The sequence below is a fragment of the Porites lutea genome, chromosome 3, assembly GCF_958299795.1.
Source record: "Porites lutea chromosome 3, jaPorLute2.1, whole genome shotgun sequence".
NCBI classification, from domain to species: Eukaryota; Metazoa; Cnidaria; class Anthozoa; order Scleractinia; family Poritidae; genus Porites; species Porites lutea.
In genome coordinates, this window is record NC_133203.1 from 25,641,026 (window position 1) to 25,654,122 (window position 13,097).

The following is a 13,097-nucleotide window of genomic DNA, read 5'->3' on the forward strand; positions in this document are numbered from 1 at the left end:
GTGTAAATAAAATGACAGGAAAGTATGCGCACGCACTAATTTGAAATAAAGTGTTGACAAGCTAAACATGACACAAGCTCGTGGACATCAAGATATTGTGAAACGTGACCCTAGAGTTGGCTTTTCCTTCTTTTCTTGTTCTCGCTAAGATTATGCAGCGCACGGAATATTCTAAACGCTGACTGAGTAAATCTTACTTTTGCTGTCCTGAGTCTGAGTCATGCACTTGATACGACGCTTAATACGAGTACGCTTGGTTTCTCGAAGCCATTTCTGCGCTGGTTCAATAGCTACTTGAGTGACCGGTCCCATTTCGTACAGATCGATGATCGTACATCTGAATCAGTGAACGTACGTTTCGGTATGCCACAAGGGTCGATCCTCGGCCCAGTGTTATTTAATCTCTACGTTTCCGATCTGCAAAATCATCTCCCTTCCTCGATTGGTTCATTTCAATACGCTGACGATGCAACAATATACTCCAGCTGTCCAGCTCGTGAGCTACAAAGATGTGCGCAAGAACTAAACTCCACACTAAACAGTGTGAGCTCCTGGTCTAATTACTCCCATCTAGCACTTAACTCGAAGAAGACAAAGACGATGTTGCTATCCACAAGCCAGATGTCACATGTACATAGTTTAGATAAGAACTGACCAGCTATTACAATCTCCGATGTAAAGAATCAACCATAAGAGGACACAGAAAAAATCTGAGCCCCAGATGGGATTCAAACCCATGACACTCCGTGTTCTAGATCGGATACTCTAACCTCTGAGCTACTGAGGACTCGTTAGCGAGCAAGGGTAATTTTTGTGGGTTGGACTTGCAAACCGCATCTTGCAGTCACACAGTCCATCACAACCAACACATTAAGGCTTAACTGTATCACACGGTCACTGTTCACGAGAATGAACTATATTCAAAAATTGTACACAAACTGTTAGCTACGAATTTTACAATTTGACGGAATTGAAATTCACAAAAAAACTACCAAGCGAATTCAAAAACTATTAATCGAATAAACGAAGATTGTCTCTCTGTCCAAGTCCTTCCAAGTTCTAAACTGTTCTGACTTATATTTTTTAACACTAGAGTTTTTAATCTCGGTCCATGCAAATTTCCATCACACTTCACCCAGTCAGGGCTCGAATGAGTCCCTTAACGCACGAATCTCTTTCACCACCATCGCTAGTTCATTAGTCCTTTTGTCCCTTTCTTCCCCCTTGATATGACGCAGCATATCAACTTTATCTATACGAAAGAAGGGGAAAAAGTCTCTAGGCTCACTAAATTAATATAAATATAAAAAATCCAAATCGATGTTGATGACATTGTCACCAAAGTTTATTAACGAACGTCTTGCTGTCTCATTCATGTAAATCATCTTCTAGCTCTACTTTCGTTCCATTTCTACGGAAGTTTCTTTACTGCAATTCCAACGGACACAATTTCGAAATAGGTCTGGTCAGTTGGCTCTTTCCCACTTGGACTTTCACGACTCTTACATGACCATCTTTTCCTTGATATACTTCGACGATTCTTCCTAGAGGCCAATGCTTGCGTGGTGTGTTGGGCAATATGACTAAGACAGCATCTCCTGATTGAAGGTCTCGTTCCTCTTTCAGCCATTTTCTTCTGTTGCTGAGACTTGGGATCCGTTCTCTGAGCCAACGATGCCAGAAATGACTAACTAGCTCTTGGTCTCTTCTCCATCTTTTCTTGAGACTATAATTGGTTTCGTCTACGGATTCTGGTGCGAATTGACTTCCAATTTGACCTATCAGAAAGTGGTTCGGTGTCTGTGGTATACAATATCATCTTCAGGGTTTGCTGATTGGTACGTGAGGGGCCTCGAATTCAATAACGCTTCTGCTCCTGTGTATACTGCTGTTAATTCTTCATCTGTCACGTCTGCATTGCCCAATACTGCATTCACAGCCCTCTTTGCAGCTTTAATCATCATCTCGTGTACACCCCCGAAGTGTGGTGCTAGTGCTGGTAGAAGTGCCACATTACTCCTTTGTTTGCTGTTGACTGGGCAATTTTGCTTTGATCCAGCACCTCAACCAATTCGCACAATTCTCTCTCGGCCGCGCCGAAGTTCGTACCATTGTCAGATAACATCTCTCTGGGTAGTCCTCTTCGGTTGACCATCGTATAGAAGGCGTTTAAGAACGAATCAGTGTCAAGTCCAAAGGCCATCTCAAGGTGAACCACCCTTGTGGCTAAGCAAGTAAATAAGCACAAGTATCACTTTTGTCTTCGAGATCTTCTTCCTTGAATTGTGACGAAAGGTCCCCCAAAATCTACAGCTGTGTGCGCAAAAGGTTGGAGTGATAACCGAAGTCTGATCTGTGGAAGGGGCGCCATAATTTGCTTTGCAGCTTTGGCCTTCCGCCTGCGGCACCCATTACACTCCTTCTCCCATTCTCGAATTTCTTCACGTCCAGATATTATCCAGAATCGAGTCGATAGGACTGCTAGCGTCTGATTCGTTCCACTTGCATGATTCCCCTCTTCGTGAAAGTTCTTCACAATCAATTTTGTGACTTCATGCTTGCGAGGAAGAATTATCGGGAAACGAGCATCATGAGATAAGAACTCTGCATATTTAAGTCGACTGTCACACCTCATCTGACCTTCTTCGTCCAATCGTGGTCAAAAAACAAGCAATTTACTGTTCTTCGGTAGCTCCTTTGGGCATTGAAGGGCCAAATACTCTTCGGGAAAGGCTTCTTGCTGGGCGCTTTTAATAACCTGAACCTCTGTGTCCTCGATTTCACTTGGCTTTAATTCTCCATTTTGTCTCGCGCGACCTCTACAGTTATCCACGAAACGACGGACCCACGCGTGGACTCTCGTGAATGTTTTCCAACTTGAGAAACGCTTGGGGTTTAAACGCCATGATGGGTCCTCTTGGTTTATAGTAATCATTGCTCGCTCGTCATAAAGATGATTGAAATGGTCTGGTAATTCTGAATTTGACTTCTTTACTTCTACTTTCGCAGCTCCTTGTTCTATGACTACTTTGTTAACTGGCCATTCCGACTCCTCGCGCCCCAAAAAGTCCGTTCCAGTCTGCCAATTCTCGTTCTTGGTCAGTTCTGGCAGTTTAAGTCCTCTCGTAGGTAAGTCTGCTGGTAGGTTCCACACACGTCCATCCTAATTGGGTTAATCTGGCCACTGGCTCGCCTGGTCTTCCTTTGACATCCTTGAATGAATAGTGCAGATCGACGTGATCAACTCCTATTAAAATATCCACTAGGGGGTGTGGTCCAGGTTTCGGGAACTGGATGCCTCTCAGGTGTGGCCACTTGTTAGCATGCTTTCTCCAATCGATTGCTTCTAAGTTTCCTGTGACCCTTTCTGTAGTGAATGAACTGACAGTTTTGCTTACGCTCCCGTCCAAACTTTCTTGTTCAACATCAACGGGCATAGTCTCAAATGTTGCAGTTTGACCGTTCAGAACGTTCACAGTGACTTTCCACGAGATTCCTTGAAGTCCGAGTTCACTTGCCGTGTCAGCATTAATGTACGTCTTGGTTGAAGCTTCGTCAAGTAAGGCATTCACTTTGATTGCACGACTACCATTTTTAAGAATCACAGGAACTGTTCGCAGAGCAAGAAAGCCTGTTTCTGTACCCTCTGCTGTTGTAGTCGTGTGCGACCTCTCTGCTTGCTTGTCACCAGGCTCCCGAGGAGGTAAAAGGACCAATGTCACTTTCTCATTTTCAGGTTTCGTTTCACTTTTAGTGTTCGATATGCCGTAAGCTGCCTCGTTCTTGTCTGTTGTTGGTCCAGTTTCAACCGGTTGTCTTTGATCGGCTTGAGTTTATTCTTTGCTAAAGTGCAAAAGTCTGTTGTGATTGTCTTTGCAGTTGTTTATGCCACACACCCTAGTCCTGACACACGTTTGACTGCGGTGGTCTCCTCCTAGGCAGCGAAAACACAGTTTCAAGCGTTTCGCAGCATTCCATCTTTCTTGAACTGGCAAATCTTTGAATTTGTCACAACGCCAAACTCCGTGATGTCCTTTGCACACTTTGCAGGGGCGATATTTCTGAATTTCCGATTCCTGAGCATTCCCAAAGAATGCCTTCTTGCTCCGATTCCGTCTTGAATCAACGTTCCTGTTTGACGAAGTTACACCTCGAATGGTCTCCGATGCTACTGTTTGTAATTCCGCTTCCTGTAACACGAATTCTTTGAGGGCGTCGACTGATTCCCAGCGGTGATTCTTGAATATCCAACCATTGTATTGGGCCAGCATCCCCTCGTTTAATTTCTTGCATAAGCTAATGCACAATGTTCCTTTTCCGAGTTCGTCGTGACGATTAGCCTCTTTAAGGTTTACGAGAGTTACATCCAACAAATCTGCAAATCGTTCGATGTCTCCTGCATTTCCCGGGCGAAGGGATTTGATATCCTCCAATTCCTTGAGATGCAGTGCTAATTTTCGCCTTTCTCCGCCGAATTTACGTTCCAGTAGAGCTATTGCTGCTTCAAAAGCCGCAGCTGAATGTCCTAAAGGTTCCACGATCTTAAGGGCTTCTCCTGATAAATGCTGCCGGAGTTGAGGTAATTTGTATTCAGGTGTGGTTGGTGCTTGATGAACGCACGCCATAAATGCTGGTTTCCATCCTTCATGAGCTCTTCTATCACCGTTAAAAACGGGAATGGAAACTCTCTTTAGTTGATTCCACATATCCCGACCAAACGTTGGCTCTTCGTACGGTTCTTTTGTATATTTTCGACCTCAGGAGTCGAATGTCTCTTTGTAATGACGATTAAATTCCCGTAATGACCCTTTGTAATCGTCAACCTTCTCTTTATGCTTAGTTTCGTCCCTTCGAATTTGTTCCCCGCTTTTCTTTGCCACGCTTTCTGTAATTCGACAGCGACGGGTGTTTTCTGACGCTTCGGTTGTCAGACTGGATAACTCATCTTTACGGGCATCTAAATACTCTTGTGCTTTCTCGTTCGCCTCCGAAAATTCTAGTTCCAATTTGTCCATCTCTTCGACGACTTTTTTCCTTTTTTCTCTGTCTTTAAGGAGCGCGTATTCCATTGAAAGATGATGCATAGTTTCCATAGCATGTTCCTGAGCATTGCTGAGTTGGTGACACATTTCTTTTCTCTCTCTTCGGCTTGGAAAATCTTGTTCGTCCAGCATGCGAAGTAATTTGTTCTTTATCCGAGTAAAGGATGATTTCTGTATAGCTTTGTCCTGTTTTAAGTCCTCTATTCGCTCCTCGATTTCGCCGCTAGTTGCCTCCTCACCGCCGTCATCCGCTACTTTGCCGTTCAATGACATGACCGCAATTAACCTCGCTCTTCTACCAGAAAATGTTCACGAGAATGAACTATATTCAAAAATTGTACACAAACTGTTAGCTACGAATTTTACAATTTGACCGAATTCAAATTCACAAAAAAACTTCTAAGCGAATTCAAAAACTATTAATCGAATAAACGAAAATTGTCTCTCTGTCCAAGTCCTTCCAAGTTCTAAACTGTTTTGACTTATATGTTTTAACACTAGAGTTTTTATTCTCGGTCCATGCAAATTTGCATCACACTTCACCCAGTCAGGGCTCGAATGAATCCCTTAACGCACGAATGTCTTTCTCCACCATCTCTAGTTCATTAGTCCTTTCGTCCAGTCATATTAATAGTCAACACATTAAGGCTTAACTGTATCACACAGTCACATCAATAGTAAGAAATGTCTCACTCATGAAGGAGCCTCCGACCAACCAACCTATGCCACTGACATTAATATTATAAAAGAAATAGAGGGAGATGTAAAGAATCAACCATAAGAGGACCATAAAAAAATCTGAGCCCCAGATGGGATTCGAACCCACGACTCTCTGTGTTCTAGATCGGATGGTCTAACCTCTTAGCTAATGGGGACTCGTTGGCGAGCAAAGGTCATTTTTGTGGGTTGGACTTGCGAACTGCATCTCGCAGTCACACAGTCCATCACAAGCAACACATTAAGGCTTAACTGTATTACACAGTCACATTAATAGTAAGAAATGTCTCACTCATGAAGGAGCCTCCAACTAACCAACCTATGCCACTGATATTAATATTATAAAGGAAATAAAGGGAGATGTAAAGAATCAGCCATAAGAGGACACAGAAAAAATCTGAGCCCCAGATGGGATTCGAACCCACGACCCTCCGTGTTCTAGATCGGATGCTCTAACCTCTGAGCTACTGAGGACTCGTTGGCAAGCAAGGGTCATTTTTGTGGGTTAGACTTGCGAACCCCATCTCGCAGTCACACAGTCCAGCACAAGCAACACATAATGCGGCTCGCAAGTCCAACCTTCAAAAATGACCCTTGCTCACTAACGAGTCCTCAGTAGCTCAGTGGTTAGAGCATCCGATCTAGAACATGGAGGGTCGTGGGTTCGAATCCCATCTGGGGCTCAGATTTTTTCTGTGTCCTCTTATGGCTGATTCTTTACATCTCCCTTTATTTCCTTTATAATATTAATATCAGTGGCATAGGTTGGTTGGTTGGAGGCTCCTTCATGAGTGAGACATTTCTTGCGACACGTAGCCAATCGATAAAAACTGAACTTTGAACCAATAATAAGTGTTTGTATGAAGCTACATTGTACAAATGTCCGTGAGAATAAATCACCATATTATTTGTCTGAAACCTGTCCACAATAAGGTTTAGAGCACGCGAGCGATGGAGTGAGTGAAAGAGTGACTTTCCAATCGAGTTCAATGTTATACTGTTACATTACGCTTTGCGAGCGTATCAAATCATCTCAGGTCAGTCTTTTCTTCCGTCGAGTATAAAACGTTTTACTACCAAGGGAGAACAAACCCTGTCACACTTTCCAGAAAAGCTCTTAATAACTAAAGCAATTTATCAATTAAATAATTACAACAAAGCCTGGCTGAATACAAAGTTAGCCAAAACACCGAATTTATTTACGTAGAGTTCCAGGAATTGCTTCAAATATTCTGAGAAACGTATCGCTTTAATTTACGAGAATATTTTACCTTCACTTGCATTCATACTCTTCGCTTGCGAAAACTTGGCTTTCTACACGAAACAGGATTTCTCCGCCTTTAGTTTTCCACAAGCCACTTTATCGACAGTCCGGTGTGAGTAGGGTAAGGTTATATTATCCCAGGCAAATGAAAAGAGTGGTATTTTCAACACTTTTGCTTTTGTAAACGTTATATAGAGTCTCCGCTGGCACATATAAAGGTAGAAATCGAAGAAAATCATTTTCGATAAACGTGACCTCGTTACATAGATTGTCTGACAGAAGTTGAATATGGTGCGGTTTGACTTATTCCATGAAGCTTACTATGCTGTTCTATCCTAATGTCTGACGAACAGCTTGACGTTACATGTCACTCGTCTTGCATTGCTCTTTCCAAACTTCAAAGGGACTTTTTTCGTGTATTTGTTTTATTTTGTTTGCTTCTTTGTTTTTGTTTTAACTTATTATTATTTGTTGGACTGTATTTGTTCATTTATTTTTCATTTCGCATCCAGGTGTGCTTTTCAACTGGACACTGATATTGTATGGCACAGAAACAGATCCCCTTAAAGGAAACCTTCGCATCAATGCTTCACTTCCAACAACACAACCAATGTCTAGAACTCCGACAACGGTAACAGAAGCAACTGAGCGCAGGTCAAAATCTCTTTCAGGTCGGTGTCTGCTAACAGGATTTGGGATGGTATTTGCCCGAGATAGCGTGATCAAACGTGAAGAGCCACCTTTTAGATTGTATAAGGAAATGGTTTAATTCCTTTCTTAAAGTAAAATCTTGGTGTCGTGGGCTGGTTTCTTTTGTTTTGTACTGCTCTGAGGAGTTATTTACGGCGATGCAAACTCGTAGAGTTTGGCTAGAAAGTAAACATGTGTATAAATACCTACTTACTCCTTACCCTGGGAAATGTTAACAAAATTGAATTTCAAATGACCCAAGAGCTTTTATGTGAGTATTTAAATGGTAGTGACTGTTGAAGGGCTTGAGAAGTTTGGAGAAGCTACGCGTGCATGTAGAGGTGCAGCTCGAACGTATCACTTCCGATGTCTGTCTCTCTCTCTTCAAACTTCTCGCGTGCATATATAGCTCGAAATGTGCATGCAACGCATGAAGAGGACAATATTCATCGGATAAATGACATCTTTTTCCTCAATTGAAACGCCTTAGTTGAATCACTGGGGGGTTTATTCCATTCAGTTTGCTAATTAATCCTTATTTATGCTTTTACTTACTCACGCTTCAAACACGTCCCTCTCTTTTTTGCTTTTTAGTAGCGGAAGTTGTTGGAATCGTGGTTGGAGTTACGGTGTTCCTCGCATTCGTGGTTTGTGTGGGTTCGTTGCTTTATATGCGTTTGTTATCGGGCCCTCATCAACTCGTGGGAGTTTCAGCGGGGCCAGAAGAAGTGATTAAAATGTAGTTATAGTAAGGGGTTCGTCAACTCTAGTACAATGAGGACTCGAAGTACCCGTGTTTTCTCTTTACACGCCCGGCCTTTATAACCTTAAGTTTATTATACCCCCTCCCCCAAGAAGTGGAGGTACTTATTAACAACTACCCCTTTTAGGCCCAGCGTTCTTTCGGGGTTCGAGGTCTCGAATGCTTGTCATAAAGGGACATGTTATCTAAGATGTACACAGCCCCTAGACTTGAATACTGTGTAGTTATCACGCAAAATTTAGATTTTTATTCAGACCAACTGAATGAAACTGTTCTATATGGAAAACAAATGTTGCTCCGTTAATGCAGTATCTGCGGACCCTAAAATTACCAGCGTTGATTGTACAGCTGACGCATTCTTGACTTGTCTACGTGCACAGTCGTTTAGAATAGAAAGAAGTTGTTTTTAAAATTTATTAAACAGGAGTGGAAACACTACATTGCACGCGCGAGGTGACATTGCAAATGAGTAGCTTCTGCTACTTAGATTAATGTACAAAGGATTTCCTATTTTCGCTTTCGAATTAATCGCGAACCAAAGTTTTCAAAACCGTGACATCATTTGATTGCGGCCATCACAAAGGGCGGATTTTTCTTAGAACAGTTACTAACCAAAATAATTTTTGATGACGTTTGATCATAAAATCAAAAGTGAGGGATATTCAGATCAATCATGGTAACTTTTCTTTCCACGTCGTTTCAAGCGAATTGAGATTAAGTCTTCTTTCAAAGCAAATTAAGCCACTAATTGATCAGCGGTTGTTAGTGGACCCACCAGTAACCCTTTAAAAATTTTGGGTAGCGTTCTATTCTTTTCTTTTCTTGGAGGATGCGCATTTAAACAGAAATATTTCTGCTAAGTTTATTATGAGAAGTAACATTTCTGCTTTTATGGTCGTTATTTTAAAGATTACAATTTATGATCCTGTTAGACTAAATTGCCTAGGCGACCTTTTACTCGTTAACGCTCCTTCGTTTCTCATCAAATGAGATATAGTCTTGTTAAGGGCGACGTCACGGTGAAAACGAGAAGCGGAGCTGGAAATAGCAGTCAGTGTTCGTACCATGCCCGACTTAACTTGGCCGATATCCGACGAAATCTTTACTCTGTTGGCAAAATAATGCTGTCTGTAAAAAACATATACCAAATACTATCACTGTGCCGATAAATGAAATCTATTGTGAGGGCATGTGAACCGCTGTACAAGGAAGTAACATTGTCTCAGTAAATATACGGCTGTAATCAATCCCGCGACTACAAAAGTTTCGTTAACGAGTCCTTGATTGAGTGCGACCTCATTTTTCTCTTGTCCGTGACTTAAGCCGAAATTTGTTTTTTAGGCAAAGGAAAATTATTTCTAGCTGGAGAACTGTTTTAGAGTAAGGAGGTTTCCCTTACATAGGTTTCATATTTTTAGTGGTCATAGAATATATTGAATTGCATTGTAATGTATTGTGAGCCCATTGTAAGGTATTGAAGCATGATGATAAAATGTAAATAGAAAACGTAATATATTACAGAGTTTTATGATTTCATTTAGTTAGAACAAAAATGTTTATAAGGGTAATTTTATCAGGGACCTTTACCTTGGTTCTCGAGAACGAGATTGATTACGAGTACGAGTTTTCAAACCAAGTCGCGTGCCTCAGGAAATTAATTATCACATCATCGTCATCCCTATTTTTTTTTTATAGATGTGATAGTTAGCTACAGGAAAGAGTTATTGTTCAGGAGATACGATTCTTTGCAAATTTTTAGTTCTTACCCCTACCATGTTTCGTTCTCGCAATAAAGTATAAAGGTCCCTATAATAATCTTAAGCAGTGTTGTAGTCTGTATCAAATAGGGCTGGTTTTTGTCTTAAGAAATTATCACAAACCCCGTGATTGTGAAAATAAACAGAACTACAGGGAAGCCGTTCAATAAACTCGCAGGTTGTTTTTATTCAAGTCTTGCTGGTATCGTAATTTTTGGAGGAGTACACCATCAAATTATAGTGAGATAACGAAACATACCGGCTTGTCCAGCTGGGACCGCTGGAAGCCTACTTCCCTTCCCTTCCCCCCCCCCCCCCCCCCCCATCTACTGAACTATTTCAAAGAGCGTCAGGAAAATGTCGCAAAACTATCCGATTTGTATGGATAAGGTCTAACATCAGTTTTTCGCTCGTTTAGAAAATGGCGAATGCATGACTGTTATGGCATAAAATAAAATTTTCTATTGATGACATTTCATTGATCTCGAAAAGCCATATAGCATAGAATGGCCCTTTATTGAGAGAAATTTGGAGCATTTCAACTTTGGAGCGTCTTTAGTGACGTGGTTTAGATCATTTTACACTGATAGAAGCAGATGTATCCAAAACAATGGTTGGTCTTCTGAGTTCTCTTCTTTGAGTCGCGGAGTGAGACAGGGATGTCCGCTCTCCCCCTATCTCGTTATTCTATGCGCGGAGGTCTTGGCCAACGCCGGTAGGAAGGATGAAAATATTCGCCGCATTAATATAGCCAACGTTGAGAGCAAACTTTCACAATGCGCTGATGATACCACAATGATTCTAGACGGCTCTGAGCTCTCCCTTTCAAGAACCCTTCTTTTACTCGATAATTTCGCAATCTCATCTGGATTGAAAATCAACTATGAAAAAACCGAAGCGCTCTGGATAGGTTGATGCAAGGATAGAGATTTTTCCATTCCGTCGAATAAACCGATCTCTTGGGCGAGGGGCAGAGTTTACGCTCTTGGCGTTCTTTTTTCGACTTCTGAAAAAAAATGTACGAAATTAACATTAACTTTCGTGAGAAAATTGAAAAAAATGAAAAAAATCATGAGCAGTTGGTAAGCTAGAAATCTCACTCTCCTTGGAAAAATTGCAATACTGGAATTAAATCTCTTTTAGTATTTCAAATTGTTTACCTCCTATCATCTTTACCATCACCTCCAGGTGTTATCAAGGAGATTAATTGTCTTTTATATGATTTCCTCTGGGATAGCAAGGGTGATAAAATCAAGAACAGAAATGATAAATGAATATAACAAAGGAGGGCTAAAAGTGATTGACCTTCAAAGCTTTAATGAATGGTTAAAAATTAAATGGATAAAAGGCTATCTGGATGACAATATAAATAAGGGAAAGTGGAAATCCTTTGTTAATCACTACCTTGCGAAACACGGTGGAAAATTGTTTTTTCAGCTAATTTAAAACGTCAAGATACCCCTCTACTCAATATTTCAGGCCCTTTTTTAGCCGAAACTGTAGAATACTGGAGTACCTTAAATTATAGTGAGGACAACTTAAATTTTCTCTCCTCCCAGATTTGGCTAAATTCGCTTATAAGAATTGATAATAAGCCCTTCTTTTATAAGTCATGGTTTCCTGCAGGAGTGAAAGGTGTTAAGGATTTGCTTGACGATTCAAATTATAATTTCCTAAGCTACACTGCTTAAATTACCAAGTACAATATAAAGACGAACCATCTAGGGTACTATAAAGTAGTGTCTTCCCTTAAACATTTCAGGAGAAAATGTTCCAACAATCAAAACCTCACTACCTTGGAAAAAGCCGCCGACAACCTGATCTCCTCCGAGAAAGTTTGCAAAAAGATTTATCAGATTTTGGTCAAAAGAAAGACTTTCTCACCAGTGAAAAGCCAGGGAAAGTGCCTTGCTGAAGATATTTTTTCAAATGTACGAGTGACGTGGGAAAATACCTATCAGCTACCTTTTCTATGCACTACGGAAACGAAGTTAAGGGTGTTTCAATTTAAATTTCGGCATAGAAGAGTAGCTTATACAAACGTCTTCCTTCTTAAGATAGGCAAAAAGGAAAGAGACTCCTGCTCTTTTTGCGCTGGTTCCCCAGAGACACTTACGAATCTTTTTTGGCATTGTAGATCAACTCAGACTTTTTGGAATAATGTTTCGCCGTCGACCTCCGAAAATCTTGATTTGACCAACTTGAACTTTACCCCCTTTTCGCCAGCTCCTTGACTCGACTTAATTGACAACATATCCAATCTTCTCCTACACCACTTCCTCCTTATTGCTAGACACTATATACAGCTATTTCGAGAAAGGTTGTCGGAAAAAATGTGCACTGTACAGTACCGCAAATGATCCCCAACCGCAAATGATCCCGAGACCGCAAATGATCCCCAAAATGGACCGCAAATGATCCTCGACCGCAAGTGATCCCCAAAGTCGACCGCAAATGATCCCGAAAGAAAAACAGGAATGACTTGGACTCAAGTTAGCGGATCATCGTGTCGATTTTATTATAATTACAATAAGTCAGGTTAAAAGCTAAATTTTACTTCTCAAATAAATATATGAATAAAAAATAAATGAAAAAAATCATTCAAGAGTAAAAACGAAGTAGGTAGGCAACAGACGGCTTTTACCTCATGCTAAAATGCTGCTTGTTCCAATGACTTTTTTCCGGCTCTGGCGGGTAGATTATACCTCTGAGGAAAACGTTTTGACTGAGCAAATGTGATTTTTGCTGCTTATTTCATAGTGAGAGGTCATGACACGCATTTTCTGCGGTTATTGTTGTTTCTGGTCGGCATGATTTGACCTTTCATGCAAGAGCATTTCCTTTTACCTCTTTTGAAATGCAGT

The 13,097-nt window shown here is 41.0% G+C and overlaps 1 protein-coding gene and 2 non-coding genes across 3 annotated transcripts in view; 2 read left to right on the plus strand and 1 right to left on the minus strand.

Annotated features, from left to right (window-relative positions):
* LOC140930777 (furin-like) overlaps positions 1–10,426 on the plus strand; it is a 121,111-nt gene extending 110,685 nt beyond the window's left edge. Inside the window, exons 13-14 of the mRNA XM_073380495.1 lie at positions 7,536–7,694; positions 8,308–10,426. Of these exons, the coding sequence (XP_073236596.1) occupies positions 7,536–7,694; positions 8,308–8,456 (308 nt within the window). The 3' untranslated portion in view covers positions 8,457–10,426. The remainder of the gene's footprint in view (positions 1–7,535; positions 7,695–8,307) is intronic.
* On the minus strand, positions 6,160–6,233 carry Trnas-aga (transfer RNA serine (anticodon AGA)). Its single transcript has one exon. It is a non-coding gene; the product is annotated as a tRNA-Ser (tRNA).
* Trnas-aga (transfer RNA serine (anticodon AGA)) lies at positions 6,369–6,442 on the plus strand. Its single transcript has one exon. It is a non-coding gene; the product is annotated as a tRNA-Ser (tRNA).
* Positions 10,427–13,097: the final 2,671 nt, after the last annotated feature.